Source organism: Oreochromis aureus, linkage group 8 (genome assembly GCF_013358895.1).
Source record: "Oreochromis aureus strain Israel breed Guangdong linkage group 8, ZZ_aureus, whole genome shotgun sequence".
Taxonomy (NCBI): domain Eukaryota; kingdom Metazoa; phylum Chordata; class Actinopteri; order Cichliformes; family Cichlidae; genus Oreochromis; species Oreochromis aureus.
The window spans coordinates 6,383,746-6,400,336 of NC_052949.1; the positions used below are offsets into that span (position 1 = coordinate 6,383,746).

The 16,591-nt window shown below is 41.2% G+C and overlaps 1 protein-coding gene across 2 annotated transcripts; it reads left to right on the top strand.

Moving 5' to 3' along the window:
- Positions 1-5,466: 5,466 nt before the first annotated feature.
- On the top strand, positions 5,467-15,333 carry dhx8 (DEAH (Asp-Glu-Ala-His) box polypeptide 8). Of its 2 annotated transcripts, XM_031759397.2 has the most exons (23): positions 5,467-5,647; positions 5,925-6,010; positions 6,089-6,161; positions 6,262-6,353; positions 6,910-7,016; positions 7,175-7,546; positions 7,712-7,856; positions 8,157-8,363; positions 8,483-8,570; positions 8,818-8,915; positions 9,548-9,695; positions 10,178-10,359; positions 11,059-11,253; positions 11,378-11,563; positions 11,647-11,857; positions 11,961-12,142; positions 12,390-12,530; positions 12,652-12,807; positions 12,985-13,122; positions 13,279-13,407; positions 13,895-14,091; positions 14,205-14,384; positions 14,485-15,333. In XM_031759397.2, the coding sequence occupies exons 1-23, from the start codon at positions 5,539-5,541 to the stop codon at positions 14,702-14,704; spliced, it is 3,642 nt and encodes a 1,213-aa protein (XP_031615257.1). In that variant the 5' UTR covers positions 5,467-5,538; the 3' UTR covers positions 14,705-15,333. The 2 variants fall into 2 exon arrangements, with proteins under 2 accessions (XP_031615257.1, XP_039472000.1); XM_039616066.1 differs by lacking the exons at positions 5,467-5,647; positions 5,925-6,010; positions 6,089-6,161; ... (5 more) ...; positions 8,483-8,570; positions 8,818-8,915 and adding an exon at positions 9,217-9,366.
- Positions 15,334-16,591: the final 1,258 nt, after the last annotated feature.

Consider the following 16,591-nt stretch of genomic DNA (forward strand, 5'->3'; position numbering starts at 1 on the left):
CCCAGTCTGACACAGCAGATGGTGCAGCCTGTTTCCATACAGTTTTGTGAAAAAGTATCTGCCCCCTTCTTTCCTTGCAGGTTTGTTTCAGTTCATCAAACAAACTGTAACATTAGATAAAGACAGCCCAAGTACACACAAAATGCAGTTTTTAAGTGATGGCTTCATTTGTTATGGGGAACAACTTCATCCAAACCTACCTGGCCCTATGTGAAAAAGTAACTTCTATTCAGCCACATTGCAGGGTTATTCAAGCATGACCAGCCTGTTTAAGGTTCAGATCATTGTCCTGCTACATAACATGAACTGACGGCTGGACATCCCCCTCCAGGATTTTATGGTAGAGACCAGAATTCATTACCCTTCAATTATGGCAAATTGCCCAGGTCCTGATAGATGCTGGAGCTATTTGTAACTTAGCTGCACCATAATCAGTAAAACGGATGTGCAATTTTCAGCAATGTGGTGACCACAACACCATAAAAAGTCAATGGAATTCAGCAACTTCAAGTCAGCAGGTGAAATAACTGTTCGTGATGCAAAATGGGGAAGTCCCAAGTTAAACTTTTCTCAGTTTCAAGACAAGAGACCACCAGTGACTGTCTGGACTTTACCGGAGTCAGCTTTTATGTCGTTGTACCAATACTCAAGTACATAAGACACTATATATGGTTGCTCCATAGTCTAGTGGTTAAGATATTTGCTTTACAAATGAAAGGTTGGTGGTTTAATTCCAGCTGGAGACACAAATCCCTTTAGGGTTGTGTCAGAGGAAAGGCATCTGGCATAAAGCTCTCTGAAGTCAAACTATGTGGGACTACTAACTGTTTTGACAACAGAGCAGCCAAAAGTAGCTTTTATAGTATACTGTTTATGCTCTTGGTCATGGAACAGAATCCATGGCATGCAGTATATACAACAGTGCAACATAAGCTTGCAGGACAGTCTTGTGTGTTTTGGTAGATATGGAGTAAGAGTTCCCTTACCACAGTACAGGGTTTGTGTCCCAATGATCCTAGGGGCTATGTTGCTTTTTGCCCCTGACAGTGTTTCCTGAGGCAAACTGGCCTGGTGAGGGACCAGACAAAGAGTGATTTAGAGGACTCCCATGAAAAAGAAAAAATCATGGGACCAGTTTATCCTGCCCAGTATAGGGTTACCAGGGCACCACTCTGGAGCCAGGCCTGGGGTGGTAGCTTGAGGGAGAGCGCCTGATGGCTGGGCCTTAGCCTACGGGGTTCTGGGCATGTTCTATTGGAAGGATGCCCCAGGACACGCTGGAGAGATTAGATCTTGGTTAGGCTGCTGTCTCTGATAAGCAGGGCATCATTGATGGGGGATTTACTCATTGCTATACCAAAAATCTTTTGGCATGAAGAAATTCATCTGACAGAGCTGTAAAACATTTTGGAAACAGCTAGTTCATCTCTCCTTAAAGCATCTAAAAACACTAACAAACAATAGTTAGTTAGTCGCTAAGTGCCCTTGGAGAAAAAACATCTATTTGTTGATTGTAACAAGATTCCAGAGAGTCGCTGCACCTATTCACTAAGAAATAGTTACAGCACTTAACTTGCCCTGAAAACATATACTGTCATCTGTGTATTTAGATTAAACAAACAAGAGACACTGTGTTAGCTAACAAGCTTTAAATAGCAACAGCATAAACTGTATAAAAGATGGGTGTAGTCACTGTGAAGTTCCCGATTAGTGAAGTTCATTAATGAAGCCCTAAGCGGACTTTTATTTTTGCTGTCGGCATTGTTGGTGAGTGTGGTGCAGATCTGCATGAGGAGCAAGAACACAGTAAAGTATATCTCCACATTTCAGTAATGGGGACCATCTTTGTTACATTCAGTAGAACTTACATCAGCACTAAGCCCATAGTCTTATGGGAGACAAGTGCCAATTTTCTATAAACTTCTACACAACCTGAAATGTCATTGCGACTGGAGTGGTCAATAGAAAAAGTGACCATTTAAGGCACTATCACACTGACTTCATTTTTTAGATTTGGAAAGTACACCCGTCTTTTATATGAAGTTCAATTAAGTGAGATGAGTTCTGAGTCCCAGCGATGATTGTAGAGTCCAGATGTTGGTGGTGGTAAAGATGAAGGTGTAGGCTTGGATGAGGCTCTGAATGACCAGGGAGAGGTGGAAATGGGAAAAAGGGATGTATGAATGGTACTCTTAAAAGCAGAATGACAGAAGAGTATTGAGATTACTGAAGCGCACACGAAAGAGGCTTATTGGCTCACAGAAGATGGGCAAGAAAAGGACTGGTCTAGAGTAACAGTGCCATTGCTGATCCCATTAAAGTTGATTCTGTCCATCTGGACATAACATTTTCAGTGTGAGAAGATGAAATGAAAAAACTACGTCTAGATGAACAAAATCATCTTTCTCAGATTTCCTTACCTGGATGATTAAGCATGCACCAAGACATGGTGTCAGTATTGAGTTTGACAGCGTGTGAAAGAAGAAGCAATGTAAAGAATAGAGTTGTAGCCTGAACACCCAGGATACCACACAGACGCGTGATTACTGGTGTTCCTTACTGAACATACCCATTAGCTTCATTTTTTGGGTAATAGTATTTGTATGCTTTAAGTGAAGTAAGGGGCTCGTTAGAAGTGCCAACTGCATGTTTCAACACGACAATATCATAGCATGCAAAGCCAGATGCAGATTTTCTGACCTCATCTCTATTCAGAAGCCTTGGGATGAATCAGAGCACCAAGTGTTAGTGAGACTTTATCACCCAGCCACGGTGCTCAACCTCGCTAATACTCTTGTGGCAGAATCTGAGCAAATCCCTGAAGATTGGAGGCCATTGTTCCAGTAGATTAATGCCCATACCTTTGGAATGAGATCTTTTACAATCACATATGGGTGTAATGTTCAGGTGTCCACACATTTCTGGGCGCACTGTATACATGCTTTGAACTTTTGGCAGCATAGACAGTACCAGAGAGATAAACAGTGAAATAAATTCCAGATTGCATTTTGAACAATGTGAGAGTGGGAGAAACTGACTTGCAAAAGATCATGAGGGATTTATTAGGAAAGCAGTCTGCTGCAATGGGAGATTCTCCATGAGAATCCCTTTCTGGCTAAGGCATACTACAGGAACAAATGGAAGGATGTGATGGCAGAAATGTCAATTGAAGTAAAAAGAAAAAAAAAGATCAAACATGAGTGAAATTCAGGACTCGTCTAACACGGCAAAACACATGGGGACATAATGTTCTTTTCAAAAATGATAAAATGTCAGAAGTTATGTGGATATTATGTGAAAACAAGGCTCTTAATCAGGATTAAACTGGTGTGTGAAATAAGTAGTCTGTTTATGGATGGGTAATGAGGATTGATTTTAATAAGGAGATTACAGGCAGGAGGCTTGTGAGGAGGGAGCCAACTAGACACCAACTGAGGGAAATGTGTAAACAGACAGATGGTGGTGTGTGTGTGTGTGTGTGAACATGCACTAGGGTTCATAAGATGGGTGGGGTGTCCATTAATCGCAGGGTTAGCGGTTCGATCTCTGGTCCCACCCTGTGCTGAAGTGTCCTTGGTTAAAACTCAGAGCTCCGGGTTTTTCCCAATGGTAAACGAGCAGCTTACATGGGAGCTCTGCCCCCTTTGGGGTGCATATGTGTGTGTGAATGAAAAACAAAGGGCTCTGCAGAGCAAAGCTGAGGTTTAAAAGCGCTATAACAGTGAAGGCAATTTATCAGTCATGAGATCAAAGCTGGGAGGTATCCAAGGAGTAGACGAGGAAGGATGTCTCCTGTGCAGTGCATACCAGAATTTATCATATAAACATAGCTTTTTGTAGTAAGTTAAGATGCAGGTGATACAACATACAGTCTTGATTTTCCTTGCACCTTTACCTCATTGAAACGTTCTCAAGACTCCACAAGAGATAAAACAGTTAGTGGGTGAAGAACTATGAATCAGCAACAGTGGCAGAAACAAAAACAGAAGTAAAGTCATAGCGTGAAACTGCTTTAAACGTTCACGATTGCACAGCATGATTCATTACTAGAAACTGAATTTTTGCTGTTGCAAAACACTTTGCTTCTCATGACCCGTACACACAGTTCAGCATAAACTGTATGAAAAATATGTGGGTAATCTTTAAATTTTCATATGTGCGGTTGCTGAACATTTCATGGCAAATCACTGGTCATTCATTTTCTACTGGCCTCTGCTCTTGTGTGAAGACCTAACTGCAGAGAGTAGTTCCCACAAGCATTTGCAATTTCATGCAAATGTGTTGGATGGGGATGAGGTAAGGGCTGCTTGCTACTTAAGCATAAAAAACCTTATCTTAATGGACTGTGTATGTGCATGATGTGCTGAAACAGAGGACTGCCTTTACATTCTCTGGCCAAAACCATAAAAGTCAAGACGGCAACTATACCTGTCCACATACCATTAGTAGCAGGGTTGAGGTTTTCTTTTATCATTTCCAATCCCCTGCACTCATCAGTGGCAATTAATTATTCATTGCACTGCAACGTTTTTTTATGCAACAAGGCAACAACAGACATTTACGTTTTGAAATGCATCCCATGGGCCATAGCTTGATCATCGATGAAGCTATGGCTCATCATCATAACATCACCCACTGGTTTTTGGATCTGCATTTCAAAGCCTCATCTTTAGCATTTTGCCCATTTTTATGTTGATATTTGTAGCCAGATGTGTATATATTTACCTGTTATCATGCTGTATTCATTCACTTTATGGGTGCAAAGAACAGCTATATACTAGAATTTCACTCACCAAAATGATGTACCAGATTCTTGGCATATTTGCACTAAAATGGGCTGAAAGAAGTTCACAACATAGAGAAAGGTCCACTGGTGAAAGGTTTACTTCAGTGCTTCAGATTACTGGGGGTGAAGCACAGAAGACAATTGTCAGCTACAGCTCCCTGTGTCAGCACACCTGTCAGTCAAAACAGCCACACCCAACTTATTACTTACCAAATTCATTTATGGTGTTAGGTTCTAAACATGCTTTTTTTTAATGAAGTGAAGTTTAGATGCTTTAATAAGGGAGTCTATGGGGATTAACTTGCTTTCAGAGCAACCTCAAGCAAACATAAGAGGGGCCGGCTTATTTTTTCATCCCTGGCCACTTGAGAAGAACATAAAACATGAAAAAAGTCAATTTATCATCTATATTGTGGCAAAAAAAGAATGTATTAAACATTTGCACGAATAAACCATATACAGTTTATAAAACAAGCACAGAAGACAAAATAAGGAGAAAAGCATATGTGCTAAGAACAGGCAAACCTCTTGCAAACGACATGAAATGAAAACCCCACATGTGAAGACATCTGTGGTGGAGACGTTTCAATTCTAAAAATTTATTGTGAGGGTCTTGAGTGCCATCGTGTGGCAAGTAGGAGCCAGACCTTGAACTCTACTAAGTGTTTCCGTAAAGGGCGGAAGGGGATGTTGCCCATATCCAATATGTCTGCCGGCGTCTACGTTGTGTGAACAAAAACAACTCGTGGACGATGACAGACATCGGAGTCGACGAGCTATCGCAGCTCGAATATCTGTCTTTAGTGTCGAAAGTCTGCACGGAGCTTGACAACCATCTGGGAATAAATGACAAAGATTTAGGTACGTATTTTATGCCTTTGAAAAATCGCCATTCGCCAAAACTAGCTAGCTAGCTTATGCTAACTAGTAGTTGTTAGCAAACTAGCATCTGTATTAACTGTCAACATATGAGTTCTTTTTGGATTTATTGTGTCGTTTAGTAGATTTAGAAAAAAAATTACATACTAATCCTTCACAAAATTCGTTGTAGGTCACTTTTAATGCTGGGATATAAACTTCGACAGTTATGAGTCTCATCTAGTTCCTCGTTAATTTGTTGTTTGTGGTTCCTTTACAGCTGAATTTGTCATCAGCCTTGCCGAAAAACAACCGAGCTTTGATGGATTCAAAGCACTTTTACTCGAAAATGGAGCCGAATTCACAGTAAGTTAATCCCTACGAGTTGTTCGTGAAGCTCATTGTTATTCAGCTAAACATTAACTTTTTCTTCGCTTATTGTAGGATTCTCTCATCAGTAATCTGCTCAGGCTCATTCAGACGATGCGACCTCCATCCAAAGCATCTACAAGTAAAGGTAAAGTAGTTAGGCTAGCTGTAAACTGGGCAGCTAATCGTCCCAAGGACATATTTTACTCCTTAAAAGTGACATTTCTAATCGTGTACTCCTCTTCCAGCATCCGAGTCCGTGGCTAAGCCGAAGTCAGAAAAGGAAAAGCTGAGGGAGATGTTTCCTGCACTGTGTAGACCAAATGAGCCGGCACCGAAGGTATGTGGCTTTATCACACTGTCATGAAGCCGCAGTGTCCCCATTATCTTTATTGCAAAACAAGCTTGTACACTTGGGCCCTGTACAAAGAAACGATCTAAACACACACAGGGTGTCTTTCTGTTGGCAATCAGGCTAAGCGGTGTCACTAAGCTGGTTATCATTTTGATAAGTGAACCCAGGATTTTCCTCTTTGTGTTTACATGAAAGGGGTGGTGTTGGCAGTACAGGTGGGCGATGCAGCCTCAAAATTACAATATTTCAAGAAAGTTTGCGATGATAAGATTTCTGACAATATATACACAAAATACCAAATGTTTTATTGATGCTTGTAGGCAACAGGATTTGTAATTGTAAGTAAATAAAGGGCATTTTTCATCCTCCCATGTCTAACATACGTTGCTTTGAAGCACTCACAATCTCATCAGGTTTTTAATTTATTCAGCTAGTGTCCTATGTGGGTTTAAAAAGTGGGTAAATAAAAGAAAAAACAAACACTAAATAGAAATGTTGACCAATTTATGTTGACTGATTTTTGTTATACTGAACTTTGTAGGCTCTGCTGGATGAAGATGATGTAAAAGTAGCAGCTGATGCCATGAAGGAACTGGAAATGTTCATGCCCAGTGTCAGCGGGACAGACTCAAAAGGGAGCAAGAACAGGTAAGACTCAAGTCACTGGTCACATTTCATTGTCATGTTGGGTTTATTTAAATCTCTGACACCTGTGCTCCAACTAGCAAACTTGCGACGGCTGTTTGAATTCAGGATATTATTTTTGTGTTTATTTTTATGTATTTCTGACTCTTCTCCTCTCGTAGATCAGAAAAAAACAGGCGAAGTCGCAGCAGAAGCAGAGAAAAAGACAGACACAGAGATCGAGACAGAGATCGGGAAAAGGACCGAAAGAGACGGCATCGTTCCCGATCCTATTCCAGATCCAGGTCACGCTCCAGAGACCGTGATCGGCATAGAGATAGAGATAGAGACCGTGGCAAGAGAAGAGACAAATCTTCCCGCTGGTCTGAGCGCTCACCTAGTCCGAGAAAAGACCAAGAGAGAGAGTCTGACCGCTGGAGGGACAAACATGTGGATCGCCCTCCACCCGAGGAGCCTTCTGTTGGTGATATCTACAATGGAAAGGTTACCAGCATCATGCAGTTTGGATGCTTTGTTCAGCTTGAGGGACTCAGGTTAGTATAAGGTTGCAAACATTGTATAAATATACCTTCAGTTTTAAAGGGGCCTGCTGGTTACCAAAGATGTTTTCAGTGCATACCATTTAGAGATATCTCGTCTTTTGTCCTGTCTCTTATTTCATTGTTAAAGTTGTCCATGATCATCTTCTCAATTTCTAGGAAGCGATGGGAGGGTCTGGTCCACATTTCTGAGCTGCGCAGGGAGGGCCGTGTGGCCAACGTGGCCGACGTTGTTAGCAAAGGCCAAAGAGTCAAAATCAAGGTGCTCTCATTCACAGGGTCCAAGACCAGCCTCAGTATGAAGGTAAAAAAAAAAACACATAACAGTGTGTTTATCAGTTGATTTTAATAAAGTATGTACTGTGTTAAAGTGAAGGAAGTTTTCAGATGTCTTCCTTCTGATCCTGTCTGAAGAAATAAAATTTTGATCAAATAATTTGTGCTTAATTAGTTTTACATTTATTGTGTCATAAAAGTATATATTTATTCATTCTGATGAATTTCAGCCAGTGGAACTAAATCATGTTTTCCTTGAGATTTTTCAGCCGTTGTATCTCAGCTCCGGGTACAGATAATGGAACGTTTTTATTTCCTCCTTTGCCAGGATGTAGACCAGGAGACGGGAGAAGACCTGAACCCCAACAGGAGGAGGAACGTCGGCCCCGACGGAGGAGAGGAGATCTCCATGAGGAATCCTGATCGGCCGAGCAACCTGAACCTCGGCCACGCGCCGGAGCTGGAACAGGATGACACACTGGAGCGCAAGAGGCTCACCAAAATCTCAGACCCAGAGAAGTGGGAGATCAAACAGGTGGGTTCACATTTGAAGTGGCTGAAGCTTCGTTTACATCTGTGCATCTATCTAATTTTAAAAGGTGTTTGTTGAAAAAAGAAAAGAAAAAAATGCTCTCGTTGTGTAAATTTCCTCAGATGATTGCTGCCAATGTTTTGTCCAAAGAAGAATTTCCTGATTTTGATGATGAGACAGGCATCCTTCCTAAAGTTGATGATGAAGAAGGTAAGAAATTGTTTTGTCTATGACTGAACTGCTTTAATAAATGAGTAATTCATGCTAGTAAAAGCACTTATATACAAGATAGTATTAAATATTTATACTTCATGCTAAAATACTGAATTTATTTAAATACTTGATGACTGTTTTATTTTGTTCTTCTTGAATATTTAAATCGTGTATTTGCTCTTGTTCATGTGAACCATGACTAAGTGTGACCTGATCCCTAACTGGTTGGTTTCATTTCATACAGATGAAGACTTGGAAATTGAGCTGGTTGAAGAGGAACCACCGTTTCTGAGAGGCCACACAAAGCAAAGCATGGACATGAGCCCAGTCAAGATTGTCAAGGTAACAGTAGAAGTTTGAGTGAAAGGAAAAAAAAGAATAAACTAGGAGTAAATTTTCTAATCATTATCAGGCCATAAAGTTTTCCAGCACCCTGCTGTGATTTATAAATTGGATTAATTATATTATAATTCTGGTGAAATATTCTTGTTTATATTTAATAGTTAAATTTAAACATCTCAGCAGTCAAACAAACAGAACGTCCCTGGTTTGAATCCATTGGCCAGCTGGAGCCTTTCTGTAAGGAATTTGCATGTGTTTCCTGCGTGGGTTCTCTCTAAGAACTTCAGGTTCCTCCCAGTGGAACATGCAGGTTAGGTTAATTGGCTGCAGGTGTGAGTGGTTGTGTCAGCACTGGAATAGACTGGTGAACCTTTCTAACCAGCTTAACCACAGCCTTGAGCAAGAGTGGTGAAAAAAGATGGATGAGTTTATACATTTTTAATTTTATGAAGTAAATGAATTTCTGTAATATATCACCATGGGCTTATTCAGGAAAAGGCACAACTTGGTGCATAAAACACCATCTCCTGCAGATTGTGATCTTATAGTCAGAGCAATACAGTATGCTGTTTAATTTGGATTTAATGATTTATATGGTATTTAATTATGATCTCTTCCTGTGCTCTTCATAGAATCCAGATGGCTCGCTGTCCCAGGCAGCCATGATGCAGAGTGCTCTGGCAAAAGAGAGACGAGAACTGAAGCAGGCGGCGCGGGAAGCAGAGATGGACTCCATCCCCATGGGGCTGAACAAACACTGGGTTGACCCGCTGCCAGACGGTTAGAAATCTTTTGGACGTCCTCATTAAATCAGTTTTAAACTAATGCTAAGTAGGAGTTTGTAGAACAACACATCTGCAATCATGACATGAGGAAGTATCTTAAATTGGGTTTTCAGATGTTATTGAACAATATTTTATCTTTGCTTTTGGATAAGCTTTAAATTAATGTAGCACTGTAGCATGTATGCTAGCCTTGCTTATTAAAAACCACAGCCCAGACACGACACTTCCTCCATGCTGGCAGACAGCACCCCTCAGGCTTGCCAGTACTGGAGATAGTTATCTGGTTTCCTGCAGCCCCCCATCTGGCCGGAATAGTCTTGTCATGGTTCAGTGTGCCTGTGTGCCCTCCTTAAGCCCAAGGTGGTCTAGATGGCTTCCACTGGTGGGCATTATTCTGCCAACCCAACGGAGATGTAGCTTAATATGCGGTCAAACTTGAGTTGTAAAGCTAGATATATTTCCTCTTCTCCCTTACAGTTGATGGTCGACAGATTGCCGCTAACATGAGAGGCATTGGCATGATGCCCAATGACATCCCAGAGTGGAAGAAACATGCGTTTGGAGGGAACAAGGCATCCTATGGAAAGAAGACTCAACTCTCTATCTTGGAGCAGAGAGAGAGCTTACCCATCTACAAGCTGAAAGAGCAGCTCGTTCAGGTTCGTTACAGTTTAAACTCTGTGGGAGAAATTTCTGAGATTTAGTTTCATGTTTCAAAAATTCGTTTCTAACTGAATCTATTCAAAGATGGCTGCAGGTCGTTAAAACGTCCTGGGCAGACGCTTTCACCTATAAATGGCCTTTAAAAAGAATTGAAATGACTAAAATTGGACTTTGAAAGTTTAGATTGCCCAATCTGACTGTAGGCTAATCTAGTCATTTACAGTTTGAGCATTTCAGGGTATGTTGTGGAATAAAAACACTAATGAAATACTGAAACTTCCTCAGCCTAAAAACATCCTCAAAATACAAAAGTCCACAAAGCTTCAGCCCAGTGGGGTGGAAATATTGACATGTGAAAGTCTAATAACAAATAGCTATCCTAAAGAGGATATTTTCACATTTTCTCTAAGATTTAGCAATGACATTAACTTAAGTTGGTATGTAAAAGTTCTTAAAATGTTTAACATTTATCAAACTTGGTCCTTGATGTTGATGATTAGGTTAATTGAGCTTTTAGTAATGTTAATGACCAGATTTTTAGCTGGTGTCTTCTTTCTTCTGGTTCTGACAAAGTAAAATATAACACCCCCAACAAAAACTCTTATTCCCTCTCAAAAAAATAAACACAAATAAGGATAGATGCTTTTTGTTTACCAGTTACTAACTGTTGCCGTGTCTTTGTTAATCTGTTGCAGGCTGTTCACGACAACCAGATCCTGATCGTCATTGGAGAGACGGGATCTGGAAAGACCACACAGATCACCCAATACCTGGCAGAGGCTGGTTACACAGCCAGGGGGAAGATTGGCTGTACGCAGCCCCGTCGTGTGGCTGCCATGTCAGTGGCTAAGAGAGTTTCTGAGGAGTACGGTTGTTGTCTGGGACAAGAGGTGAGTTAAATATTTCTGATCTTGAGTATAGTTCAATCATGTTACAGCATATAATTACTGAGCACCTTTTGCACACTGCAGCTTTGCTTAATCTCATTGGGACTTATCTTTTTGTGTTTTCCAGGTGGGCTACACCATCCGTTTTGAGGATTGCACAAGTCCTGAGACTGTGATCAAGTACATGACAGACGGTATGCTGTTGAGAGAGTGTTTGATTGACTCCGAGTTGGGCCAGTACGCCATTATCATGTTAGATGAAGCTCATGAGAGGACAATCCACACTGATGTTCTTTTTGGCCTCCTCAAGAAGGTAAGCAAAGGTTTCCCACTTTTAATCTCTGACTTAATGGAGAATGAGAGACGAGACTGAGTGTTTCTTCTTGTGTTTGTCAGACTGTACAAAAGCGCACAGACATGAAGCTGATTGTGACATCAGCTACACTGGATGCTGTGAAGTTCTCTCAGTATTTCTATGAAGCACCCATCTTCACCATCCCTGGCAGAACGTATCCAGTAGAGGTTCTTTACACCAAAGAACCTGAGACGGACTACCTGGATGCCAGCCTCATCACTGTCATGCAGATTCATCTGACTGAGCCTCCAGGTATTTCTTTTTTCTTTAAGTCATGAAAAATGGATGTTCTTTCCACTTTTAGACTCTAGTATCAGTCCATGTCATCTATCTTATTATGACTCTTCCTTTGCAGGAGACATCCTGGTGTTTTTAACTGGACAGGAGGAGATCGACACAGCCTGTGAGATCCTTTATGAGAGAATGAAGTCACTTGGGCCTGATGTTCCTGAACTGATCATTCTGCCAGTTTATTCTGCCCTGCCCAGTGAGATGCAGACCAGAATCTTTGACCCAGCACCCCCAGGCAGCAGAAAGGTACCTTCAATAAATCTTTATCACCTATAGGAACATATAACATTTGTTTTGTTCAAAAATTACAATTTGTGTAACTGTCCCTTTTCATTTGTCTGTAGAACTAAAAGTTTGGTTCATGTAATATGTTTCAGTGATTTAGTCAGTGTGTTTAGTATTTTTGTGGCCTTGTATTGACATGGGTAAAGTCAATTCAGGATAGTTTGCTGCTTCAGAGCAATTATATAACGTCCTTTGTTCTTTCTCTCAGGTTGTCATCGCCACAAACATTGCAGAGACCTCTCTGACCATCGATGGAATCTATTATGTTGTAGATCCAGGCTTTGTCAAGCAGAAAGTGTACAACTCTAAGACTGGCATTGATCAGCTGGTGGTGACGCCAATCTCACAGGTACAGCAGCTTTGTGATGTACTTGATGTTGTAGCAAAGGAGCTCTTAGAGCCTCGTTGAAGGCATTAGTGTTTCAAAATGATTTAGTGTGAAATAACACTCTTTATTGTATTTGCTCCAGGCTCAGGCTAAGCAGAGGGCAGGTCGTGCCGGCAGAACAGGTCCTGGAAAGTGTTACAGGCTGTACACTGAGAGAGCCTACAGAGATGAGATGCTGACAACCAATGTACCCGAAATCCAGAGAACCAACTTGGCCAGCACTGTGCTGTCGCTGAAGGTAGGTGCTGTTGTCTTTCAGTTCTTATCATGCATAGGATGACATCCTGTGTAATTGAGGAAAAGAAATGTGAACGAGTTAAAAAAAACAAAACAACTAACAGACAGGAGAAGTAAACTAAACCTCTGCCTTAATGTTTCAAATCACTAACATTCATATTACTATTGACTCCTCCAGGCAATGGGCATCAATGATCTGCTGTCTTTTGACTTCATGGACGCTCCTCCTATGGAGACTCTGATCACAGCCATGGAGCAGCTCTACACCTTAGGAGCTCTGGACGATGAAGGCTTACTCACACGACTGGGTCGAAGGGTAAGGATGTTTTTACCCAATGGTTTCTCTCTGCTGCAAAGAAGAGCAGATAAATCTACATGTAATCAGATTCATGTAGCTGTATTTTCTTTAACTTCTTGTCTTTCTGTTATTGTGATGAGACTTTTTAATCTCCTGTGCATTTGTGTCTGCTAGATGGCTGAATTCCCTCTGGAGCCCATGTTGTGTAAGATGCTGATCATGTCTGTCCATCTGGGCTGCAGCGAAGAGATGCTCACAATCGTGTCGATGCTGTCTGTGCAGAATGTCTTTTACAGGCCTAAGGTACGCTTTGAACACCGTCCAATCATTTCTACACATCTCATTCATTATCTGTGTAAGCAGTCATGCAGTGCATTGTGGTAGCGCTTCCTTTGAATCAGTGGAGCATTGAATCCACTACGGTTTAACTGCAAAGCTGAGATCAAGGCCACTTTATACAGATTAGGGGACGTCCAGTGGAAATGATCTTTAGCAACCTCAGGACTAATTTCTTACTTCAAATATTTTTAGAAACATTTAAACTTGAAAAAACAAAGTTTCATAAAAACCTGCCATGTTGAAATCTGGGAGCAGGCGGCTATGAGAGCTGCAGCTGAGTGTTTGTGATGTTTTAGGAGGACGTTTCAGACGGTGAGCCGAAACTGAAAAGATGTGCCACCCTTTGTGCCGAAACTGCTCCTGTGGACATGACATAGATTTTAACGTTTTTATAATGAAAGATTTTGAAATATATTCTGAATTCCATGATCTTCTTTTTTTTGTATTAAAGGACAAGCAGGCCTTGGCTGACCAGAAGAAGGCAAAGTTCCACCAACCTGAGGGCGATCACCTCACCCTGCTAGCTGTCTACAACTCCTGGAAGAACAACAAGTTCTCCAACCCCTGGTGCTACGAGAACTTCATCCAGGCTCGCTCCCTGCGCAGAGCCCAGGATATCCGCAAACAGATGCTGGGGATCATGGACAGGTACAATTGAGCCAAAATGTTAAATACTAAAAATCAAAAATCACTTTAAATGGTAACAGTAGCACAAGAAATTAGATTGCTTATAAAGATATAACATGTTCTTTTCTCTCTAGACATAAACTGGATGTAGTATCTTGTGGTAAAGCCACTGTGCGAGTCCAGAAAGCCATCTGCAGTGGTTTCTTCAGGAATGCAGCCAAAAAGGATCCTCAGGAGGGCTACAGAACCCTGATAGACCAGCAAGTTGTTTACATCCACCCCTCCAGTGCTCTGTTCAACCGGCAGCCTGAGTGGTACGTCAGCATTTCAGTCTTACTGTGCCACAGCGGAAGAGGAAGTAAATCTTTCTTGCAAGTTGAGCACTGTCTGATTTCTCGATTTCTTTGTCGATAGGGTTGTGTACCACGAGCTGGTGCTGACTACCAAGGAGTACATGCGTGAGGTGACCACCATCGACCCTCGCTGGCTGGTGGAGTTCGCACCTGCCTTCTTTAAAGTGTCCGACCCCACCCGCCTCAGCAAGCAGAAGAAACAACAGCGCCTCGAGCCCCTCTACAACCGTTACGAAGAGCCCAACGCTTGGAGAATCTCACGCGCCTTCAGACGCCGATAATGTGTGTGGCATCACAAACATTCAACGCAGGTACTTGGACAGTGACAAAATCGGATGTGTGGTTTCGTACCAGCACTGGGAAAACCCTGCAGGATGAAGGGTTTGCATCACAGTTTCATTTGAAGCTGCAGTCAGTCCTCCTTTCAGTTTTGTAAACAGTGTACATTTTCCACCAAAACTTACTGATCACATTTCTGTATTCATCTTGACTCTTGACTTTTTGTTGTTATTGTTGTTTTGTTTGTTTTTTTTAAATTGAGATGGGGTGGGAATCTTGGTGTCAGTTGTTTTAGAAACACCAGAGGTATTTCCTTTGTTTAAGACTAGCAGGAAAATTTGGCTGTTTTAATCTTCTGTTTGCAGATTTTGCAAAACAATCTTATATTTATTTCTATTCTCTAAATTGTAATACTGCAATGTTAAGTCTTAAGTAATGACCTAAAGGAAATCATAATGGCGCTTTTATATTTTAACTAATCAACTGAAGTCAGACTAAAAGGATGGAAAAACATTTGTTTGATGTATTTTGTACAGGAATTGAGACTTTCACTTGTCGGTGTATCAAAGAATTACAGTGAAACTATGAAAACATGTTCTCATTAAATACTGAACTTTCCTAAGCCTGTTAAGATTTTGTTGTCATCCATCCGTTTTTATCCAGTTATCTGAAGTTGAGTCAGAGCTTTTTCCCTTCGTCCTGAGGGATGCCAAATGCCAGACAGCCAATCTTCCCCCTGGCTGTGTAACCAGCCTCTGCCAGGTACTGGGTGATCTGTGTGGTCATTCCAGATCCCGTCTCTCCAATGACAATCAGGATCTGGTTGTCATGAACAGCCTGCAACAGATTAACAAGGACACAGCGACAGTTAGTAACTGGTAAACAAAACGCATCTATCCTTATTTGTGTTTATTTTTTTGAGAGGGAATAAGAGATGTGCCAGAAAAACATCCAATGGGAGGTGTCCAGAAGAGGTCCTGATCAGATGCCCAAACCACCTTAGCTGACTTGTTTTGGATGGGAAGGTGGGCCGGCTACTCTGAGCTTCCTCTGCATGTCCAAGTTACTGTTCCTGATCGGTTGGTAAATTAAAAGCTTCACCTTCTAGCTCGGCTTTCTCTTCACAACTATCAGTAACAGCTGCTGTTCTACAGTCTGCCTGTCAATCTCATGCTCTACCTTCTGTCACTTGTGACCAAGATCCAAACATATTTGTACTTGCTTGACTGAGAAAACAACTCGTTCCCCAACCACAAGAGGGTAATCCACGGTTTTCCAGCAGAGGACTATGGCCTCAGACTGGGAGGCGCTGACTCGTAAGCTCTTCTTACGAAGGCAGAGAATGGTACACTGGAAATTTTCCTGATGGGGAAATTGTGGTGTTGTAGCTAGTCACAAAGAGGAGAATAAAACTGAGCCAAAGAGGTTAATGGAATAAAAACTATTACAGAAATTTGAATGAGAATGTTTAAAAATGCATGAAAAAGATCGGTTTGATGACTTCGATGTTGTTAAGGGTGGATATTCTAGGGATTAAGAATCAGTGGTGGTAACAATCTAACAGGTAACAATTTAAGAAAATGTATGAAAAGTCTTATATGAAGATGGAAACTCAAGATTTTAAACTTCAGGATGTTTACAAAGAGACACACTAAATGTAACGAGGGTTTCTTTACCAGAATCATTCCATAGGCCACTTACAATATATTTTTAATAATGGGGTTATCAATATATAAATGTATAGTACTGGGTTATTAATGAGTTAAAAAATAAAACGTGAAGGCTAGGTGAGTATAAGCACATAAGCCAAAAAATATTTTTTTTAAAACCCCACGCTTACTGCATATTAACCTTGAGCTATGTAGAGTTGCCCAACAGGGGGCAGCAGT

Excerpts from the sequence above, each read along its gene's own strand:
- dhx8 (XM_031759397.2), top strand. The coding sequence starts at position 5,539 with ATGACAGACATCGGAGTCGACGAGCTATCGCAGCTCGAATATCTGTCT. Across the intron at positions 7,017-7,174 it reads TCAAAAGGGAGCAAGAACAG|ATCAGAAAAAAACAGGCGAA; the intron begins GTAAGACTCAAG and ends CTCCTCTCGTAG. Across the intron at positions 8,916-9,547 it reads GCCCAGTCAAGATTGTCAAG|AATCCAGATGGCTCGCTGTC; the intron begins GTAACAGTAGAA and ends TGCTCTTCATAG.